Genomic DNA, 23,734 nt, shown 5'->3' on the forward strand with positions numbered 1-23,734 from the left:
AGTGTGCAAAGACCCGGGTTCAAGCTCCTGGTCCTCACTTACAGGGGGGAAGCTTTACTAGAGGTGAAGCAGTGCTACAAGTATCTCTCTCTCTCTCTCCCCCTATCTACCCCCTCTCAATTTTTCTCTATATAGCCAATAATAAATAAATAAATAAATAAATAAATTTTAAGTGTTTTTGAGCTTTGGTGATTCTATCACCTTGGAAAGAGATTGTGAAGATTAAAGGAGATCGGTGGGAGTCAGGCGGTAGCACAGCAGGTTAAGCTCAGGTGGTGCAAAGCGCAAGGATCGGCGTAAGGATCCCGGTTCGAGCCCCTGGCTCCCCACCTGCAGGGGGTGTCCCTTCATAGGCGGTGAAGCAGATCTGCAGGTATCTATCTTTCTTTCCCCCCTCTCTGTCTCCCCCTCCACTCTCCATTTCTCTCTGTCCTATCCAGCAATGATGACATCAACAACAATAATAACTACAACAACAAAACAAGAGCAAGAAAAGGGAATAAATAAATAAATATTAAAAACTAAAAATAAAGGAGATTGGTGTATAAAGTGTCAGTGATAAAAAGGTAGGTGTGACTAATCTGAACAGTAATACTCTCCTCAGTTTCAAAATGACATAGCCCCCACTTTTTTCTTAACCTCCTCACCTCCCTTATGTGACTCACAGATTTTCTTTTTTAAAGTTTTTTTTAATATTTTTTATTTATTTATTTTTATTGTTGTTGTTATTGATGCCATTGTTGTTGGATAGGACAGAGAGAAATGGAGAGAGGAGGAGAAGACAGAGAGGGGGAGAGAAAGATAGACACCAGCAGATCTGCTTTACTGCCTGTGAAGCAACTCCCTTGCAGGTGGTGAGCCAGGGGCTCGAACCGGGGTCCCTAAGCGGTTCTTGCACTTCACTCCACGTGCGCTTAACCTGCTGTGCTACCACCCAGCACCCTTATCATCTCATTGTACCCCATTTACTCTATACATACATTTTCCACTGCTGATGTAGCTAATTAGTGCAAACTTAATGACTTAAGACAACACAGCTTCATTATCTGACAGTTCTCAAGGTCAGCTCAGAAGCCTGCAATCAGTCTCACTAAGCTAGAATCAAAGTGGCAGTTGGTCCTCCTCATCTTTCTAGTTTCTCGAGGCCCTTCACCACTTCACCATCTTCATTTATAACCCCTCCCTTGTAGTATCACTCCGACCTCTTCCTCCCCTTGACACCTCCCCTAGTACTGCCCACTCTGATCTCCTGCCACCCATTTTTTTAAATATCATTTTATTGTGGGGGGGTTTAATGATTTATAGTACAGTTGTTGACACATGGGTATAATTTCTCATCTCCCTATGTGAGAGACGTGTCTGCAAAACACTCTCACACCTAACTTAAGTTCTTTTTCACCATCATGCACCAGCACCCCAAAGCCTCCCTCATCCCCCTCCCTGTCCTCCTTTCCCAGAGTCCTTTGCTTTGGTGCAATACACCACATCCTGTCTGTTTTACTCTGTGTTTCCCCTTCTGTTCCTGTTTCTTCTGAAGCTCCACCTACTAGTGAGATCATCTGATATTCATCCTTTTCTTTTAGGCTTATTTCATTTAACATGATTTCTTCAAGCTCCATACAACATAAAGCCAAGATGACCTTTTTATTTTTAACATCAGAGTAGTGTTCCGGTGTGTATATAGACCATAACTTTCCTAGTCACTCATCTATCATTGGACACCAAGGTGGCCTTCAAGTTCGGGCAATTACTGTCGGGGTTCCTCGGGGGGATCGAGGCAGGAGTGAATTCGCTAAGGGGGTCTTCCAGCATATCGTGGCAGCAGACGATACACAAACCTCTTTAGGGTCCCGTTGTGGGGAACGGAACAACTTTATTGATGCAGTTATAAATTTATAAAGGGGTAGCTGTGCAGGGGAAGTAGCCAGCTGGCCAATGAGACCAATATCTCCTTATAAGGGAAAAGAGAGCAAGACAATGAGAGGGTATGGATGGTGATGCAGGAATGGGGAAATAGAAATATAAGGAAGGCGAAGCCCACCAAAAAAGGGGGGAGGGGTGGGTGATGCAGCGAGGCTGATAGGAAGGTTGAAATTCCCCCGTGTACTCTTGTCACATCTTGCTCAACCACAAGGCTGGCATGCCAAGGGGAGACTGATAGACGAGTTTGGGGGGGAGGGTTCAGCCATCCATGCTCAACCACACATCAGACCCACAGATTACAAATTGTGTTACTCTGAACATAGGTATTTATCTCTTTGGGGGTGTGTGTTTGTTTCTTTTGGCTGTATAAGAATATTTAGAATTATACCAGTAGACTCATGTGGAAAATCCAGTGTACCCACCCCATCACAGAAGCCTTAAGTTAATCACATCTGTAAACTCTCTTTTGCTGGGTAAGGCAGCGTATCTACAGCTTCTAGGAATTAGGTCTAGGACACCTTCCACATTCACACCATCACACCCAGGCTTCTGCAACATGGAGCAGGAAACAAGCCACTGAATCAACAGTCAGGAGAACTGGCTTCCCATCCCAACTCTATCACTCCTTCTTAGTTGGGGAAACTTAGGGTCCCATTGCCACTCCAAGCTTCAGCTTATTCCCTTGTAAACCAGGGTAACAGTAACACCTAGCCCAGAAGGTATGACTTGGATGTATGAGAAGCTGTTTCTGAGCATAGTAACTAGTATAGAGTAGGCACTCAATAAACATGCTGGTTAAGGGTGCCGATGGGAGGAGAAAGAGGATGAGCAGTTAGAAGATGATGATAATGACACTGTTAAGGGGCTGGGCAATGGTGCATCCAGTTGAGTGCACACATTACCATGCAGGAGGACCTGGGTTCATGTCCTGGGTCCTCACCTGAAGGAGGGAAAATTTTTTTTATAGTTCTGATATTTTATTAAGTTTTTATATTGATCATGCCATGAATTCATAGGGAATGGGTTCCAGCAGCTCTGGTTCCTTTCCATTGGTTCTCACAAAGTGTGCTTCTCTGGGTGGAGCAGGCTGGCGCTTCAGTTGAACCCAAGTCCCCTTCTCTTTGGCTTCCTTTTTTTTCTGATCATTTTCCTTCACACGTTTCAAGAAGCTGTCTCTGCTCTTAGAGTGCTTAATATGCTCAATACGAACATTAATTCACTTGGCAAGAATCTTGCCCTTTACTTGTTTGTTTACAACAATGCCAACAGCATGCTGGGTAACATTGTAGACTCTTCCAGTTTTGCCTTGGTAACATTTGTGGGGCATTCCTTTTTGAACAGTACCCATTCCCTTTATATCTACAATATCACCTTTCTTATAGATCCGCATATATGTGGCCAAAGGAACAATTCCATGTTTTCTAAAAGGCCTAGAGAACATATAGCGTGTTCCTCTCCTTTTTCCCTTTGTGTTAGTCATTTTGGCGATTTACTGGAAGATGGCTGCTCCGGCCGAAAGGCAGGAGGGAAATTTTATGAGTGCTGAAGCAATGCTACAGATGTCTAGTTTTCTCCCTTCTTCTCTCTCCCTCTCTATTTTTCAATGTCTCTATGAGAAAAAAAAAAGAAGTCAGGTGGTGGTATATCTGACTGATCACATACACTATAGTGTGACAGGATACAGGTTCAAGCCCCCCAGTCCCCACCTGCAGGAGGGAAGTTTCATGAGTGATGAAACAGTGCTACAGGACTCTCTCTCTCTCTCTCTCTCTCTCTCTCTCTCTCTCCTCCCTCACTTGCTCCCCCTTCCCTCTCACCTTCTCTCTGTATCTATCCAAAAGAAAGAAAGGAAGGGAGAAAGCGAGGGAGAGAGGAAGGAAGGAAAGAATGAAGGCCTCTAGGAGTGGTGGAGTCACTGTACCGGCACTGAACCCTAGTGATTATCCTGGTGGCAAAAAAAAAAAAAAAAAAAGTACTGGTGGAAGATAAAGTGCTACAAGGTGGTATGTGTAAGACTGTGAGACTGGAGTCAAAAGGTCAGTGAAGAGGCATCCTTCAGAACAGATATGTGCATTCCCTTGGGATCATGGCAGAACTGATTCTCATTTCCCACAATCACCAGGCTTTATCAACCCCTAGCCCCCCCCCAAAAAAAAGAAGAACTTCCATATTCAGTTCAAGCACCTTTGAAAAAGTCCAGTAGTTGGGAGCACTGGGTGGTGGTGGTACACATAGTTAAGCACACACATTACCATGCACAAGTACCCAGGTTCAAGACCCCAGTCCCCACCTGGAGGTGCAACGGACCGCTCAGGCGGAGGAACAGCAGGAAGCATCAGGGAACTCTGTAAGGTGACCACCTGGTGGGTCAGGAGGAGAACAGAATACACCACACTCTGTTGGAGGGTGAATCTGAACTCCATTTTTATTTAGCAAGTGAGAGTTTATATATCCTTCAGTCTTACATAAACAATATCTGGAACAAAGCTCATTTCTTGATTAGATGGCCTTGCAGTTTTACACAGTAATGTCGAACTTCATGGGGTGATGCATTTCTGAGTAACAGGCTTAGCAGATAGTATTTTAAGTAGAGTTTTATCATATTTCATAAGAGGAGGTAAGTATTATTAAGAATTTTTCCTAAAACTTTATGTATTTGATGACCCATAACTTTGTCTACCTCATTTCTTGTTTATCTGTATCTAATCTGGGAACAGGGGCTGTTTGTCCCCGATTACACAGCACCATTACCATGTACATAATGAAAACAATAATCAGAGTTTCCAATTTAGATCTTCTCAGGATGCCAAGACCCACTCCCAGAATCCTTCCTTGAAGAGAGTTTTCTAGGGTGCTGACCCTGTCAGACCCATCATTCTGGAGTTGAGTGGGGCGTGGCATGGAGGGGAAAAGCTTCATGAGTGATGAAGCAGGACTGCAGGTCCTCTTTGTCTCTCCCTCTCTATCTCCCCTTTCTCTCTCAATTTCTCTGTCTCTAGACAATAAGGTAAAAAAAATAATAAGAAACTTAATTTTTTTAATCTAGTGGGTCAGAAGGTGGCACAGTAGATAAAGTCTTGAACTTACAAGCCTGAGCTCTTGCAGGTAGAAAGTCTTGAGTTTGAGTCTCAGAATCACATGTGCCATGTTGTTTTCGCCGGACTGGCTTCACGGGCGGGTAACAGACGACCAGGGACTCATGGTTGAGCTGTAGGCAGTATCTCTTTATTCATGCAGGACGCAGCACAATCTAAGCTGAGCTAAGCTAAACTCAAGGTACTGTAAAATTCACAATGCTGTCTTTATATATACTTGCCAAGTAGGGTGGAAACAGGATGTGACATAGAGAGGGTGGAGAGAAAAGTGACTGGTGACAATCAGAGTGTGACAAGGAGAGGATCAGGGTGTGACAAGGAGAGGGGGTGGAGCAAAAACATATCATGAAACAGTGGGGATTGAACCAATGCCCTGGAGGGAGGGTGGTGCTTGTTAACAGCGGTTATGTAAATAGAATGAAGTGGTTATGTAAATAGAATAGTATTAAGCAGGGGGGATTTAAACCAAATGAAACAGAAGGGGTCTCATGCATACCAACAGTGCCAGAGTGATGTTTTGGTCCCCTCTCCCTCTCCTTCCCTCTTTCTCTCCCATAAATAATTGCACTTTTTTTTTTAAACAAAATTCAGATCGTGGGAGAGAGAGAGAGAGAGCGAGAGAGAAGAGAAGAGAATGCACAAGGGCACCACCACTCTGGTACATAAGGTACAGGGGATCAAACTGGGAGCCTCAGGCATGCAAGACCTGCACTCTCCCAGCTGAGCCATCTCCTCTGCTGCTTTTGCTGAACTTTTTAAAAAGATTTTATTTTTTAAATTTATTAATGAGAAAGATAGGAGGAAAAAGAACCAGACATCACTCTGGTACATGTGCTGCCAAGGACTGAAACTCAAGACCTCATGCTGGACCATTTTTTAATTATTATTTTTGTTAAACCAGAGCACTGGTCAACTCTGGTTTATGGTGCTGTGGGGGATTGAACTTGGGACTTTGGAGACTCAGGCATGAGAGTCTCTTTGCATAATCATTATGCTATCGATCCCTTGCTGAGCTTCTAAGTGCTGACCCAGTTATACAAGAGTGATGGCTTTGGTGTTCTGACTCCAGGGCCGGCACTTTTGCCTTGGATGGTGGTTCTCACTTTTCCCTTGGATGAATTTTACACTCACTCAAGGGACTTGATTTCTTTTTCTTTTTCTTTTCTTTTTTTTTTTTTTTTTAACCAGAGCACTGCTCAGCTCTGGCTTATGGTGGTGCAGGGGATTGAGCCTCGGACTTCAGAGTCTCAGGCATGAGAGTCTGTTTGCATAACCATTATGCTATCTACCCTCCGCCCCTTTTTCTTTTCTTTAAAAAAATTTTTTTATTATCTTTATTTATTGGATAGAGACAGTCAGAAATTAAGATGGAAAAGGGGGATAGAGAGGGAGAAAGACAGAGAGACACCTGCAATATTGCTTTACCACTAGCAAAGCTCTGTCCCTGCAGGTGGGGACTGGGGGCTCGAACCCAGGTCCTTGTGCACTGTGACATGTGCACTCAACCAAGTGTGCCACCACCTGGCCCGTAACTTGGTTTGTTTTTCTACTTTATTTTTTACCTTTCAATAGTCAGAGAGGTTGCAGGAGAGACATCACAGCACTGAAGCTTTCTTCAATGCATTTTAAGGCAGACTCAAATCTTGATCATGCATATTGCAAAGTAGTAGCACTATCCAAGTGAACTAGTTTACTGACCTTATCATTAGGTTTTTTTCTTTATTAGTGATTTAATAATGATTAAAAAGACTGTGGGCTAAGAGTGGTAGAATTCCATACAATTCCCACCACCAGAGTTCTACATCCCATCCCTTCCATTGAAAGCTTTTCTGTTTTCTTAATGAGAGAGTGACCAGAGCTTTGTCCTTTCATTCATATTGTTCTCTATGTTTTGGCTTTTCTGTCTTCACGTGGTGCTTGGAAGTGAACCCAGGGCCTCATACACATTAGGTCTGTTACTCCTTGGTCCCTAGCTTTACTTCAAAAAAAGAAAAAAACTCTTGGGAGCCAGGAGGTGGTGCAAAGGGTTAAGCGCACATGGTGGAAAGCACACCTGACTGGCATCCTGGTTCGAGCCCCGGGTTCCCCACCTGCAGGGGAGTCACTTCACAGGCGGTGAAGAAGGTCTGCAGGTGTCTATCTTTCTCTCCCCCTCTGTCTTCCCCTCCTCTCTCCATTTCTCTCTGTCCTATCCAACAACAATGGCAGCAATAACAATAATGACAACGACGATAAACAACAAGGGCAACAAAAGGGAAAAATTTTTAAAATTCTTTATTAATCTTTTTATATAATGGTGGACATTTATTTATTTACCACCTGGGTTATCACTGGGTTATGCCTATATAATGAATCCACCACTCCAGGAGCCTTTTTTAAAAAATTTTATTTATTTATGAGAAAGATAGGAGGAGAGAGAGAAAGAACCAGACATCACTCTGGTACATGTGGTGCTGGGGACTGAACTCCAGAATTCATGCTTGAGAGTCCAGTACTTTAGTCATAGTGCCACCTCCCGGACCATTTACCTTTTTTTTTTTTTTTTTTTAACCACAGCAGTGCTCAGCTGTGGCTTATGGTGGTGTGGGAGACTGAACCTGGGACCTTGGAGCCTCAGGCATGAGAATCTCTTTAGATAACCATTATGATATCTACCCCCACCCAGAGCCATTTTTTCCATTCTATTTGATTGGATTTGATAGAGAAAAAATAAGAGGGAAGTGGGAGATAGAGAGGGAAAGAGAAAGAAAGACACTTGCAGCAGTGCTCCACCATTTGTAGGGACCAGGAACTTGAACCTGGACCCTTGTGCATGATAATATGTGCGCTCTACTAGGTGCCCCACCTCCCAGCACTGGTGGTCATTTTATTTTATTCGTTTTAATTATTATTATTATTTTTTTTACCACTAGCGTCATCTCTGGGACTCAGTGCCTACATGACTCCACCAGTCACAGGTTTCAGCAGTGAATTTTTGGTCTTTCGTTTTCTTTTTGTTTCTTTTTTTCTTTTCTTTTCTTTTTTGTTTTTTTGCCTCCAGAGTTATTGCTGGGGCTCGTGCCTGCACTAAGAATCCACTGCTCCTGGAGGCCATTTCCCCCCTTTTTTTGTTGCCCTTGCTGTCATTGTTGGATAGGACAGAGAGAAATGGAGAGAAGAGGGGAAGACAGAGAGGGGGAGAGAAAGATAGACACCTGCAGACCTGCTTCACCGCCTGTGAAGTGACCCCCTGGAGGTGGGGAGCCAGGGGCTCGAACCAGAATCCTTACCCGGTCCTTATGCTTCACACCACGTGTGCTTAGCCCGCTGCACTATCGTCCAGCCCCGGGTCTTTCGTTTTCTTATAGAGACAGAAAGAAATGGGGGAGGAAACAGGAGAGAGAGAGAGAGAGAGAGAGAGAGAGAGAGAGAGAGACCTTCAGCACTGCCCCACTACCTGTGAAACTTTCCTCCTGCTGGTGGGGACCAGAGGCTCAAAACTGGGTCCTTGCACATGGTAATGTACGCTCAATCAAGTGCACCACTGCCTGGCTCACCAGTGGCCATTTTAAAGACTGACTCATTTCTTTTATGAGAGAGACAGAGACAGAAAGAGAGAAAGAGAAGAGCACTGCTCTGCTCTGGCATATGCAGTGCTAGGAGCCAAACCCACAGTCTCACACATGAAATCTTTGTGTTCTACCCACTGAGCCACCTCCCAGACTCTTCCACCCTTAATAATAATTATTATTATCATTATATTATTATCATTAAGGAGGTCTCGAAACTTTACATCAGGCTCAACCTGATGCTGTTGACTGGCTACGGAAGAAGGGCAAACGCGAGAAGAATTATCATTATTATTATTATTTTCATTAAGAAAAGTTTTATTGGGACTGGATGGCAGCACACTCGAGTGCACATGCTACTATGTGCAAGGATCTGGGTTCGAGCCCCCGGCTCCCCAACTGCATGAAGGACACTTCATAAGTGGCGAAGCAGGTCTGCAGGTATCTATCTTTCTCCCTCTCTATCTCCCCTTCCCGTCTCAATTTCTTTCTGTCCTATCAATAAAATAGGAAAGAAAAAGGGGTCATGGGGAATGTCTGCTGGGAGAAGTGGATTCCTAGTGCTGGCACTGAGCTCCAGCGATAACCCTGGTGGCAATTAAAAAAAAATAAAAGAAATGAAAAAAAAGTTTCTTTATGGAAACAAAAATAGGCATCATGCAACTATACAATGTTTGTCAGGAACATGCCCTCTCATCACTGAAGGCAACCCCTGGGTTGGGAAAACATGTGTCTCTGCGTTTCTATAATGAGTCAGTGGGCTGCATTTGGTCCCCAGCGCACCACAGATGCTCGAGCTTCTTAGAGTAGAAAGCATTACCTGAGCAGTCAGGAGCAGTGCTTTTCTCTCACAAAATAAATATTTCCTGAGGCCCAGGAGGTGGTAACAGGCATAAAGCCTTAGACTCTCAATCACAAGGTCACGAGTTTGATCCTTGACATTCCGTGTGCCAGAGTGATACCCTGGTGTTCCCATTTATTGATTTATCTGTCTATCTATCTTTCTTCTCTCTCCCTCCCCTTTCCCTCTCTTTAAAACATTCTATTTATTTGTTTGTTTATTTATTATTGGACTGAGACAGAAATTGAGAGAGGAGGGGGATATAGAGACAGAGAGACCTGCAGCCCTGTTTCACCACTCATGAAGCTTTCCCCCTATAGGTGGGGACCAGGGGCTTGAACCTGGATCCTTGTGCACTGTAAAGTGGGTGCTTAACCAGGTGCACCACCACCTGGCACATCTCTCTCTCTCTCCTAGCCCCCACTCTCCTCATCTCAAAAAGATAAATAGATGTATAGATATATAGGTTTATCTACCTTTATTTGGCATCAAGGTAATTGCTGGGGTTTTGGTGCGTGTATGATTCCAAGGAAGACAGCATAATAGTGATGCAAAACAATTCATGGGAGTCAGGCAGTAGCGCAGTGGGTTAAGCACAGGTGGCACAAAGCGCAAGGACTGAATTAAAGATCCCGGTTTGAGCCCCTGGCTCCCCATCTGTAGGAGAGTTGCTTCACAAGTGGTGAAGCAGGTCTGCAGGTGTCTATCTTTCTCTCCCCCTCTCTGCCTTCCCTTCCTCTCTCCATTTCTCTCTGTCCTATCCAACTACAATGACGATAATAATAACTACAACAATAAAATTACAAGGCAACAAAAGGAAATAAATAAATAAATAAATATTGAAAAAATTTTAAAAAGAAAACTATATTAAAAAAATTCATACTTGAGGTATCAAATGTCCCAGGTTCCATCCTCTGCATCACCACCAGCCAGATCTGAGCAGTGCTATCGTTTAACTAAACAAATAAGTAACCAAATAAATACAAACAATTAAAAAGAAAAACTAAGAAGAGATACAAAAAGATAGAGATGGATAGAGACAGAGAGAGAGAAAAGACACCACAGCACTGCTCCACCATTTATTTATTTATTTATTTTTTTACCAGAGGACTGCTCAGCTTTGGCTTATGGTGGTGTGGGGCGTTGAACCTAGGACTTTGGGGCCTCGGGCATGAAAGTCTTTTTTGTAGACCACTATGCTGGCTCCTCTACCCAGTTCCACCATTCCTGAAGCTTCCCCCATACAGATGCTCCTATGTGCTGGCTGGGGAACTTGACTATTAGCCCTCACCGTAAAGCGTGTGCTCTATCTTCTGGTCTCCAATATAGCTTTTCTAAAAAAAAAAAAAAAAATCATCATCTGACCCAACAGACTCATTTTAATGAAGAAGTAAGACAGTATCAGAGGAGTTAGTGCAGCCTGCCACTTTGATCACCAGAAAAGGAGTAGGGCTGGTAAAATACCTCGCCTGCCCTAACCCTGCCCTCCCCCACTAGCCAGCTTCAGGGCTCTGATCCCCAGACCCTGGCTTGGTGTGCTACCACCTAGCTTGGGGACCATTGCAGCACTCCTGCCTCCTCCTTAGCCCCCTATGAGCTTCTGAAACTCCAGGTCTGGGGCTAGTGAAATTGCTCACTTGGATAGTGTGTGGTTTTGTCATGTGCGTGACCCAGGCTTGAGCTTGGCCCCCACCGCACTGAAGGAAGTCCCAGTGTTGTGGTCACTTTCACTCTCTCTGCCTCTTTGTCTCTATATTAAAAACTGGGACTAGGTGACAGCACACTTTGTTGTGCACACATGTTACAGTTCATAAGGAACTGTGTTCAAGCCTCTGCTCCCCACCTGCAGAGGGGAAGCTTCATGAGTGGTGAAGCTATGCTGCAGGTGTGTGTCTCTCCTTCTCTCTGTATCTCTCCCTTCACTCTCAATTTCTCTGCCTTATCAAATAAAAGAACAAAATTAAAAAGGATTTTTGAAAAAACCTCCAGTGGCCTAGTTCACCCCAAGACTCCTGACAACACGATGTCTTGGAGTGTGACCCCAATGCTAGTATTAGATGGACTCAATCAATGATTTCAATGCAGAACTGAGGAGAAGAGCCAGCAATCGACAGTGCTCAGGGCAGTCTCCAAAATCAGCAGCACCAAATGTCTCCTGGGAACTCGGTAGAAACCAGATTCTGGGGTCCCTCACAGATCTACTGAGGCTGAAACTCTGGAACGGGACCTGGGAATCAGGGTTGTCACAGGACTGTCCCAGACAATTCTGCTACACTCAAGAAAAAAAGGTAATGAAACATCCAAAGAGGTGTGCCTAACACATATGTTCATAGCAGCACAGCTGGTAATAGCTCACACTTGGAAACAATTCTGGTGTCCAGTGACAGATGGGTGGCTCAGTTGTGGTGTATAAGCACAATGGGATACTATACTATTCAGCTGTTGAAAACGATGAAGTCATCTCCTTTGCTTCATGTTGGATGAAGTTTAAAGAAATCACATTAAGTGAGATAAGCCAAAGAGAAGGATGACTACCAGATGATCTCACTCACAGCTGGAACTTAAGAAACAAGGACAGAAAGGGAAAACACAAAGTAAAACTTGAGCTGGGTTTGGTGTATTACACCAAAGCAAAGGACTCTGGGAAAAGAGGGCAGGGAAGGGGCTGGGAGATTGGGGGAGCTTTGGGGTCTTAGTGCATGATGTTGGAAAAAGACTTAAGTTGAGGGGTTTGAGAGTATCTGGCAGACACCTATCACTGTGAGATGAGAGATTTTACTCATGTGTCAACAACTGTACTTTAACCATTAACCTACCAATAAAAATGGAAAATAAATAATAAATCTTTTGAGGGAGTTGGGCAGTAGTGCAGCAGGTTAAGCGCAGGTGGCACGAAGTGCAAGGACCGGCATAAGGATCCCGGTTCAAGCCCCTGGCTCCCCACCTGCAGGGGGATCACTTCACAGGCGGTGAACATGAGCAGGTGTCTATCTTTCTCTCCCCCTTTCTGTCTTCCCCTCTTCTCTCCATTTCTCTCTGTCCTATCCAACAACGACGGCATCAATAACAACAATAATAACTACAACAATAAAACAACAAGGGCAACAAGAAGGAAAAAAAAAAGGACCAGCTGTATTCCACACACGAAGGTGAGATCTGCAGACAAAAAGGCACATCTTCCATATTAGGACTAAAGCAAAGCCAGGTGCTGCTCTCAGTCTGGAGACCGGAAGCCAGAGGCCCCACCTCACAGCCTCTCTGATCTCTTGGGGGAGAAAGCTGCTAACGGCCCGCCCTGGCTGTGAAAACATCCTGGAACAGGACACTCGTCCTCAGCTCTGCACCTTGCTCTCTACTCCCTCGTTCAACACTAACCTTGCCCATTTGTGCTCTCATCTGAACTGAGTAAATAAATGTCCCGCAGCTCCCCTTCCGAGCCCTATCTCCTGGGTATCCAAGATGAGAGAAGCAGGTGAAAGGTTACTTCTAATGTCCCTGAGCAAGTGGATATATAGCAAAGAAGAGGACTGGCTGCTCAGCCACCCGCTCCAGGCCCATCTCTCACGCCTCAGCAACACCACCGCCCTTTGGCCGAGCTGATGCAAGTCCTAGGACTAGAAAATGGAAACTTCCACAACCCAGCATTAGCATGGGCACTTTCCAGAACACAGGCCACGTCTCCCTTCTCCTGTGTCTATGGGGTTGAGGGGAGGAAGGCTGGCAGTCATCACCCATGACGGGAGGCCTGGCCTGATCCCATGCAGAAAATGGTCTCCAAGAGGAGAGCCAACAGACAGCAACTGCTGAGGGGGACTTGGCTCAAGTCTATCTTACTTATTTATTTTAATTTTTTTACTTACTGGATCGAGACTGCAAGAGATGGGGAGATAGGGACAGAGAATGAGAGACACCTGTAGCCCAGCTCTACCACTCATGAAGCTTTCTCCCTGCAGGTGGGGACCAGTGACTTGAACCTGGGTCCTTGTGCACTGTAATGTGTGCACTTAATCAGGTGTGCCACTACCTGGCCCCATATTACTTACTTACTTTACCAAAAAAATAGCTCAGCTCTAGAATATGTTGGTGCTGAGGATTGAACCTGTGACCTCTGGAGCTTTAGGCATGAAAAAATATTTTGCATAATCATTATGCTTCCCCCTCTGCTCATTTTATTATTGTTGTTATTAGTAGTAGTGTTTACTGGAACACTGTTCAACTCTGCTTTATGGTGGCACTGGGGATTGAACCTGGGGCTTTGGAGCCTCAGAATGAAAGTCTTCTTTGTAATATATTTCACTTTTTTTTAATGAGAGAGAGAAGCCAGAGCACCTCTCAGCTCTGACTTATGATGGTACTGGGGACTGATGGCATGGTTCTTACAGAACCAGCACGCTGTCTCCTCAGCCCTTGATTCAATCTTAAAGCAAATAGCTGCAAGTTTCACTGCTCTGCTTTGCTTTTTCCGCCCTTCTGAACCCTCAGTCCATGAGGGGGTTTTAAGAGATGAGCAGGAGAATAGCACACTATATGTGAGGGAACTGTGTTAAGAAGCAGCAAGGAGGTGGGGGCCCAGTGCTGGCATACTTGATTGAGTGCACACATTACCATGCACAAGGACCCAGCTTCAAACCCCTGCTCCCCACCTGTGGGGGAAAGCTTTGCGAGTAGTGAAGCAGTGCTGCAGTTGTCTCTCTTTCGCCCTCTCGATTTCTCCCCTATTCAAATAAAAGCAAAGAAGAGAGAAGAGGGGGAGTCGGGTGGTAGTGCAGCGGGTTAAGCACACCTGGCGCGAAGTGCAAGGACCGGCTTAAGGATCCCAGTTCGAGCCCCCGGCTCCCCACCTGCAGGGGAGTCGCTTCACAGGCGGTGAAGCAGGTTTGCAGGTGTCTATTTTTCTGTCCCCGTCTGTCTGTCTGTCTTCCCTTCCTTTCTCCATTTCTCTCTGGCCTATCTAACAATGACAACATCAACAACAACATCAATAACAACAACAACTACTACAACAATAAAAAAAAGCCAAGGGCAACAAAAGGGAAAGTAAATAAATATTAAAAATTTTAAAATAAAAAAAGAAGAGAGAAGAGGGAGGAGGAGGGGAGGGGAAGGGGAAGGGAAGGAGAAAGAGGGTAAGGCAAGGAAGGAAGAGGAGAAGGGGATAGAGGGCATGGGGAAAGAAAAGAAACAAGGAGGGAACAGCTGCAGTATGTGCTAACTCCCTGCCCCAGAAAATCTGCTGGAGTCTGAAACAGCTCTCTGCCCTCCCACCCCACCCCCCACAGCAATCATCTTGCTTGGTTAACTGAGGCTTTCATCATTAAGCAAATGCTGAATTCAGTTGAGATCAGCTGTTAAGCCAGGCTGCGAGGTTTGGGAAGAAAAGAAGTGGCAACTTAACATCCAGCTCTGGAGGAAGAAAAAGTGTCATCAGGGGCAGTCATCTGGAGACCTGGCCAACGCCCCAGTCCCTCCCAACAAAGGCCTCCTCGGAGCACTAAGGAAGGCAGTCTGGCGAGGTGGCAGCGTGCATGGTCAGGTACTTAGGCGCTGGTTAGTAACTTGGTTGGTGGAAGGGGAGGGACTAACTCACGGCCCAGGAGCTGGGGGGGGGGGGACTAGGTCTGCCCCAGGATTATAGCCTTTAGAAGAGCTGGAGAGGCGAGAGGCTGGAGAGTGGCAAAGAGGGTGACAGATCTTTCCCCACGAGTAGGATCCCAGCGATGGCAAGCTGCCAGCTTGCACGGCCAGTGCTGCCCAGAACTGTGCTTTTGAGCCAGGGAGGTGGCATGCTCTGGTGAAGGGGAACCCTGCCACCTCCAGACATGGAGACCTCTTATCTCTTCGGAGTGATCCTCGCCGTCCTGGCCTCCCTTATCATCGCCACAAACGCACTGGTGGCCGTGGCTGTGCTGTTCTTGATCCACAAGAATAATGGCATCGTCAGTCTCTGCTTCACCTTGAACCTGGCGGTGGCTGACACCTTACTCGGTGTAGCCACCTCAGGGCTGGTGGCTGACCAGCTGGCCAGCCCAACTCGGCCCACCCAGAAGACCTTGTGCAGTCTTCGGATGGCCTTCATCACGGCCTCTGCGACCGCCTCTGTCCTCACCGTCATGCTGATCACCTTTGACAGGTACCTCGCCATCAAGCAGCCCCTGCGCTACTCCCAGATCATGAGCGGGTGCGTGGCCGGGCTCTGTACTGCCAGCCTGTGGTCCGTATCTTACCTCATCGGCTTCCTCCCCTTCGTGGTCCCTGGCTTCCAGCAGACCACCTACCAGGGGCCCTGCACCTTCTTCGCTGTGTTCCACCCGCTGTACGTGCTCACCCTCTCCTGCGCAGGTTTCTTCCCGGCCCTGCTCCTCTTTGTCTTCTTCTACTGCGCTATGTTCAAGGTGGCCTCCATGCACAGCCAGCAGATCCGGAAGATGGAACAACAAGCGGGAGGCGTGGCCCGAGCCTACCGGCCCCCGCGTACTCCCAGCGAGTTCAAGGCCATCCGCACGGTAGCGGTTCTTATCGGCACCTTCACCCTGTCCTGGACCCCCTTCCTGATCACCGGCATTGTGCAGGCAGCCTGCCAGGAGTGCCACCTCTACCCAGTGCTGGAACGCTACCTGTGGCTGCTGGGGGTGGGCAACTCTCTGTTCAATCCTCTGTTCTATGCCTACTGGCAGAAGGAGGTGCGGCAGCAGGTCTACCAGATGTTCCTGGGAGTGAAGAAAGGGCTTGCCTCGCTCCTACTCTTCCTCTCAGCCAAGGACGGTGGGACGGAGAGGCCCAGGGAAAGTTCCTGTCACATCGCCACTATCTCCCACCCACAACTTGATGGCTAATATGGTAAGGGCAGGGGAGTTTCACAGGATCTCCTTCCTTCCCTCTCCTTCTTCCCTCCTCCCCAACTAAAAGGTTGGCTGTAAGAGCACTTGCTCCAGGTAATTCACCACCTCCAGCCCCAGCAGCCCCTCTGCACACTGAGAGGTAACTGGGCCAGGGTGCTGACTTTCCTCAGTAATCCTGTTCCTCAGTAATCATGTTCCCCAGTTGCCACTCCACTCTTCCCCTTGTTCTCCAAAACAAGTTCACTTAAAGCAAGAAATAGTGGAAATCCTGGGGTTGGGGAGGTGTCTCAGCAGTAGACCTCTCTCATTATAACACACACACACACACTAAAATCCTGGTTTTTAATTTTATTCCTTTTATTTATTTTACCAGAGCACTAACTCAACCTGGCTTCTAGTGGTGTGAGGGAATTGAACCTGGAACCTCAGAGTCTCAGGCATGAGAGTCTGTTTGTATAACCATTGTGCTGTCTCTCCCACCCAAAATCCTGTTTTTTTTTGTTTATTTATTTATTTATTCCCTTTTGTTGTTTTATTGTTGTAGTTATTATTGTCGTTGTTGGATAGGACAGAGAGAAATGGAGAGAGGAGGGGAAGACAGAGAGGAGGAGAGAAAGATAGACACCTGCAGACCTGATTCACAGCCTATGAAGCAACTCCCCTGCAGGTGAGGAGCCAGGTTTCGAACCGGGATCCTTATGCCGGTCCTTGTGCTTTGCGCCACCTGCGCTTAACCCGCTGTGCTACAGCCCGACTCCCCCAAAATCCTGTTTTAATACACTAGAGCAGCAGTGTCCCATGGAAATACAGTGTGAGGCACACATAGGTAACTGTGAATGTTCTAGTAGCTACATTAAAAAAAAAAAAAAGATAGGCAGATTAATGTCAATGTTTCGTTTGACCCAGTATCTCAAGATCTAATATGAAAATTCTTACATGATTTTTCCATACTAAATCTTTTAAGTCTGGTGTGTGTTTTTTTCTTCTTTTGCCCTTACAGAAGAGTACAGGGGAGTCAGGTAGTGGCACACCTGGTCAAATGCACACATCTGGTAGACTGCACACATTACAGTGCACAAGGACCTGGGGTCCAAGTCCCTATTCCCCACCTACAGGGGGAAAGCTTCACAAGTGGTGAAGCAGGGCTGTAGGTGTCTGTCTTTCTCCTTCTCTATATCCCTCTTCCCTCTCAACTTCTCTTTGCCCTATCAGATAAAAGTAAATTAAAACAGGAAAAGAAAAGGAAATAGGAGAATTCAGTATAAACCAGCCATATTTCAGACGCTCAGTAGTCACATGTGTTCCGTGGCTACTGTAAGGAGACAGTCCAACTCTAGGAAAATGAGGTTCTACTCTGAACTGTTAACCATAGTGACTGCCTTGGGAAAGTGGGGAGGGGGTCCTGTCCTCCCTTAGGGTAAATCAGAGGTGTCACCCACTGTGCCTGGATAAAGGGTAGGAACCTAGACTGGATTCCAAGTTTGTCTTTCCCTACTCCTCATGGAGTTCAAAGTAGTGCTTCTCTGAGAAGTCAGCTACCCTGTGTTTATTTCTGCTATTACTGCTCCAATCCATCACTTTTCCAACCCAAATGGTGCCCTTTCCCTTCAATTAGCTTCACATGTCACTTGTAACTACCTGCCGCTGACAATGCTGATCCACAGATTGAGACTTTAGGAGGGAAGAAAGGACAAGGGGGAAGGGAAAAAGCACCAAGGTGGGCAAAGTCAAGCTCCCTACACAGAACCCACTTTGCTTCCTAGCACTTAACCTTCTTCTGTTTACTTCTAAATTTACTCCCTCACTCACTAAATCCCTTCTAATACACACCATCCCTCCTTGGGAGATCCTTTCATCATTGTCACTGGAGTTTCACCACTCTGAGTTAACTTTTTTTTTTTCTTCAGACAGAAAGAGACAGAGAAGACAGGTATTAGAGGATCTCACTTACAGGTGGAACTTAAGAAACAAGGACAGAAAGGGAAAAACAAAACTTAGACTGGGTGGAGTGTATTGTATTAAAGCAAAAAAAAAAAAAAGAAAGAAAGAAAGAAAGCAAAACAAAACAAACAAACAAAAAAACCTCTGGGAAAGAGGAGAAGGGAGAAGGAGGAGAGAGCCTTGGGGTCTTGGTGCATGATGATGGAGAAGGACTTAAGTTGGGGGTAAGAGTGGTCTGCAGACACCTATCACAGGAACATGAGAAATTGTATCCATGTGCAATAACTCTGTTGTAAATCAGTATTCCCCCTCCCAATAAAATAGAAAAAAGAGACAGAGAGATAGAAGGAAAGCTTAATTATTTTAATATTTATTTTCCCTTTTGTTGCCCTTGTTTTTATTGTTGTAGTTATTATTGCTGTTGTTATTGATGTCATCGTTGTTGGATAGGACAGAGAGAAATGGAGAGAGGAGGGGAAGACAGAGAGGGGGAGAGAAAGATAGACACCTGCAGACCTGCTTCACCGCCTGTGAAGCGACTCCCCTACAGGAGGGGAGCCGGGGCTCCAACCGGGCTCCTTACATGGGTCCTTGCACTTCACGCCACTTGCGCTTAATCTGATGCGCTACCGCCCGACTCCCAAGGAAAGCTATCTCAACAGTGAGGCCTCCTCCCACGCAGTGGGGGCTGGGATGGACCAGGGTCCTGTGCATGGCAGAGCAGGCGCATCACCCAGGTGAGCTATCTTGCTGCTCCGTGGATGAATCTTTTTGCAGTTTCTCTGCTTACCACTCTGACCCAGAAGACGACAGTGCTGACCTTTCTGTTCCTGGGACTAAGGGCGTTTTTCAGCTCTCAAGCAGATAATACAATTTAATAAGCCCTGATGTGAGGAGTGCCCAGCAAGTACCAATTATGCTGGCAACAAGCCACACTCTTGGGCTGGGTTATGAGTCACTGAGAACTAGGCAGTGACTGCATTTGGGGACAAAATGGAAAGCTGGCTCAATACCCACCTTACTGGTGGATCAATGCTTAAGTTCTTGGCCTTGCCGCAAAGGATTGAGCTTACCAAGATAACACAAGCAAAGTAAACTGGAAATTAATCCCAGGAGAGAGGCAGTTGCTGAGGAGAGGCTCGGTGACGGGTCTCACAGCCTCTTTATGTGCAGGTTTTGGGAGACACCAGACCAGTGTTCAAACTATGATATAGTCCGTTAGAATCTCAAGGCAAGGGAGCCGGGTGATGATATACTTGATCGAGCACACATTACCATGTGCGAGGACCCGGGTTCAAGGCCCCACACCCTACCTGCGGGGAGGAAGCTTCACAAGCAAAGAAGTACGTACTACAGGTATCTCTCTGTTCCCTCTCAGTTTCTCTCTGTCCTATCAAAAAAATGGGGGGAAAAGTGGCCACCAGGAGTGGTGGATTCACCGTGCAGGCAGTGAGCCCCAGCGATAACCCTGGTGACAACAACAATTTTCAAAAATTTCAGGGCTACACTTTTCCTCATTTGTAAAACTGAGGTGGCAATGCCTGGCTCATGTGGTTATAGAGAGGATTAACTCAGAGAATGCACATACCTAGCAGACTATAACTCATCGTAGGTGCTCAGAAGACGTCACTTCCCTTCCACTCCCTTAACAATCCTGAACAGTAGTTTGGTAAGTGGTGTAGTGGATGGACTGCTGGACCCTCAAGCATAAAGTGAGGAATCTGATCCCTGGCAGTGGCGTCACTGATGCTCTGGCTCACTCCCTCCCCCCCCACACAAATGCACTTTTAAAGATTTTTAAACATCATTTACTTAATTTGATAGGACAGAAATTGACAGGAATTGAGAAGGAAGAGAGAGAAGGAGAGACAGAGAGACACCTGCAGCTCCACTTCACCACTTGTGAAGCTTTCCCTCTACAGGTGGGGACTGGGGGCTTGAACCTGAGTCCTTGCACATCCGGCCCCTGAATGCATTTTTTTTTAATCCTGAATAGGGGGTGGGTGGTGGGACACCTGGTAGAGCACACACGCTACCATATGCAAGGACTCTGGTTCAAGGGCCCAGTCCCCACATGCAGAGAGGAAGTTTCATGAGTGGTGAAACAGTGTTGTAGGTGTCTTTCTCATCCTCCCTTCCTCTCTATCTCCCCCTACTCTGTTTTTTCTCTTTTTCTATCAAATAAATATGTCAATAAAATATTAAAAATAAAATCCTGAAGAATGAGGCCATCCAGCTACTCAATTTAAGGAAATCTGACATAGTTGTAGATATTATAATCTTCAGGAGATGGGAAATCAGTCTCTGTACAGTGCATTTGTATTCTTCTTCCCTTGGATACAGTTTTTGAAAAATGACTGATGAGAAGTGAGTCGGGCTGGAAAAGGCAAACAGTAAATTGACTAGCTCAGCAGGATCAAGACGAAGCAGATACAAACAAGGCACTATTATCATAGCTTGGGTTTAAGAGTAACTGATTCAGAGCACCGTGTATAACAAGCCACCAAAAGCAGAACTACAGGCTGTTGTGTGAGTCTAGTGGTGTTCTTTGATGCAAGGACCTTCCTTCACACATAAGGGAATGCACTGGAGAGGAGACAGATTTCATCCACACACCCAATACTGTCTCTTAATAGACCTGCCAAAAAGTCAGATCCTGTCCAGATGTTTGATCAAAGTAGAGAGAAGATAGTCAGAGCCTGTGGGTTAGAATGTAGGTCAATTGGTTCCATGTATCACTTTCATGAAGTGTACTGTAATTTACTGTAAAAAGTATGACATAAACATGTTTTTTTTTAAACCAGAGCACTATTCATCTTTGGCTTAGGGTGGTGCAGGGGATTGAACCTGGAAATTTGGTGCCTCAGGCATGAGAGTCTCTTTGTATAACTATCACGGCATCTACTCCCAATCCATCATGATTTTTTATTATTTTTATTGGGGAAGGTTAATGGTTTATAGTGCAATTGTTGACACATGGGTACAGTATCACATCTCCTTAACCATGTGGCAGGATTCCAAGGTTCTCTCTGTTCTCTCCCTTTCTCTCTTTCCCCAGAGCCCTTTATTTGGTGCAATACACCACACCAGTCCAAGTTCTGCTTTGTGATTTTTCTCTCTGTCCTTATTTCTTAAGTTCCACCTACAAGTGAGATCATCTGGTATTTGTGACTTATCTCACTTAACACGATGCATGATCAAGTTCCTATACCAACCCTGGAGTAGCTAATGTTATGCATAGCACACCTCTTGAGAGGATTCCTCTCAAGAACATAAGGGACTCAGCCCTCTAGTAGGGCATACGGAATGGTTTTGCCAGCGTTAGAGGCAGACTTCCTTGTTGGTCCACATAACTCTTTTTTTTTTCTCTAGGGTTATTGCTGGGGCTCAGTGCCTGCACTATGAATCCACTGCTCCTGGAGGCCATTTTTCCCTTTCTATTGCCCTTTTTTTTTTTTTTGGTCATTATTATTGTTGTCATTGCTGTTGTTGGATAGGACAGAGTGAAATGGAGAGAGGAGGGGAAGACAGAGAGGGGGAGAGAAAGATAGACACCTGCAGACCTGCTTCACCCCCTGTGCAGCGACTCCCCTGCAGATGGAGAGCTGGGGGCTCGAACCGGGATCCTTACGCCAGTCCTTGTGCTTTGCACCACCTGCGCTTAACCCACTGCACTACCACCCGACTCCCCACAAAACTCTTCTCTAAGAGTTGGCCAGCCCGAGATGGTTAGCTCTGAAATATCTTCTCCCTGTATGGAGAAGTAGTCACTGATTCAAATGTGAAAGGAATTCCTGACTTCTCTTTCATTCTCACTTGTTCAGCCACTGGCCACACTGAACAGAGAGCAGTGAAGACAACAGGTACAAGAGCTACAGGACACTCAGGAAGCAACAGGAAGCAGAGCGTCAATAGCCGGACAATGAGAGCAGCAATGGACCCGACACAAGATGACAACCCACTTGTATTTTATGCCTCCTTCAGTTCCTTACATGCCATCCTTCAAACTGAGAACTGGTCTAGAATCTTTTAACTAACAAACCTTCATTTGTTACATCTGCTGTTCTGGAAACTCACTGGTGAGAGTGACAAGAGTCATTTGCTGTCCATTCATCTGTTCATCCATCTGTTTACCTGTCCCGCAATATTTATTGATATCTAGGTGCTAAAATTGCCCCCAGATTGCTGGGGCTTCTTTTAAAGGTATACATTATTGTATAAGTGTTTATTAGTCATTACTGATTATAATAACATTTTTGTCTATTTTAAAGATAGAAAAAAAATCATAGTAACTCATAATTGTACCATCCAGAGATGATAACTGTTAACTTCATCTAGTGCATATTTCCTATGTTATTAAGCTTTCTTGAAAAACAGAAGTTTTTTTTAATTTAGTGTATGTTGCATATTCTTCAACATGTGAATGTATAATCTTTTAACTGTTTTCCATAGTTGTACAGGTTATAGTATCACTATAAATATGCTTGTGTAAAGATCTTTGACACACCTCTGGTTTCATTCCTTGCCATACATTCTCCAGAGCAGTATTACTAGGTCATGAAGAATTTAAATAGGAAAAGTTTGATCCAGTGGCCTGGAAAATAGCTCAGCACATGAGACACAGGACTTGCATGCCTGAGGCTCCTGGTTCAAACCTCAACATGTGTGCCAGAATGGTGTGATGTCCCTCTTCCTCTCCCCAACCTCTCCTCTCTCTCATTTCATGTGAAATAAAAATAAATAGATAAATCTTTACAAAATGATTTATATCTTTGCTGTTATTTCTTGAAGTGTAATGTTTCACTACAATCTATGCTAAAAGTGAAAAGGGACCCATAAATGACAGGTCGTACTGCAAAAAAAAAAAAAAAAAAAAAAGTGGAAGCCATATGGGAGAGGGGGGTTAGTCTATGTCTGTGTGTGTTTGCTTGCTTTTACAAAAATGGAAACTTTTTTCTATGTCCTACATCTAGACTTAATTGTCAAATTCAGAAATCTGGAGTAGAGGCCTAGAGGCGGCTCATATGGTAGAGCACACACTTTACCTAATGTGCAAGGGTCTGAGTTCCTGTCCCAGGCTGCCACACAGAAGCAGCTGTCAGAGAGTTGGGGGGGGGGGTGGTTCATGAGTGGTGGAGTAGTGCTGCACTGTCTTTCCTTCTCCATCTCTCACCCTCTATCTAAAAAGGAGGGAGAGAAAAAAAAAAGAAAGAAAAATGGTCACCAGGGGCAGCAGAGTCATGTAGGCACCAAACTTCAGTGATAATCATGGTGGTAAATAAATAAATCTGAACTAATGGAACACGACAGCTTAAGAACACACTATACAACATAATTACATCCTCAGTATAGCACAGCGGTAAATACAATATTGATTTTCATATTCGCCCCCTTAAAATTTTGGAGATAGTTGCTTTGTGCAATATCCTAACATGCTAAGTAAGCATGAGACTATGAGGACACATTCACATGGAGTCAGGACACAGGGCTTGAAGCCACAGACTCAGAGCCTTGCTAAAAGGGAAAGATGTGCTCCAGTTAGTGGAT

The 23,734-nt window shown here is 45.4% G+C and overlaps 2 protein-coding genes and 1 pseudogene across 4 annotated transcripts in view; 1 reads left to right on the forward strand and 2 right to left on the reverse strand.

Moving 5' to 3' along the window:
• SLC25A14 (solute carrier family 25 member 14) overlaps positions 1-23,734 on the reverse strand; it is a 131,521-nt gene that overhangs the window by 36,313 nt on the left and 71,474 nt on the right. The window lies entirely within an intron of this gene.
• LOC103117552 (large ribosomal subunit protein eL21-like) lies at positions 2,879-3,456 on the reverse strand (annotated as a pseudogene).
• GPR119 (G protein-coupled receptor 119) lies at positions 14,562-22,875 on the forward strand. 2 transcript variants are annotated; one of them, XM_007527625.2, is made up of 3 exons: positions 14,562-14,940; positions 15,115-16,244; positions 22,012-22,875. In XM_007527625.2, exon 2 carries the CDS (start codon positions 15,227-15,229, stop codon positions 16,238-16,240), a length of 1,014 nt encoding a protein of 337 aa, XP_007527687.1. In that variant the 5' UTR covers positions 14,562-14,940; positions 15,115-15,226; the 3' UTR covers positions 16,241-16,244; positions 22,012-22,875. The 2 variants fall into 2 exon arrangements, with proteins under 2 accessions (XP_007527687.1, XP_060039355.1); XM_060183372.1 differs by lacking the exon at positions 22,012-22,875 and having other exon boundaries at positions 15,115-16,403.

The sequence above is a fragment of the Erinaceus europaeus genome, chromosome X (genome assembly GCF_950295315.1).
Source record: "Erinaceus europaeus chromosome X, mEriEur2.1, whole genome shotgun sequence".
Taxonomy (NCBI): domain Eukaryota; kingdom Metazoa; phylum Chordata; class Mammalia; order Eulipotyphla; family Erinaceidae; genus Erinaceus; species Erinaceus europaeus.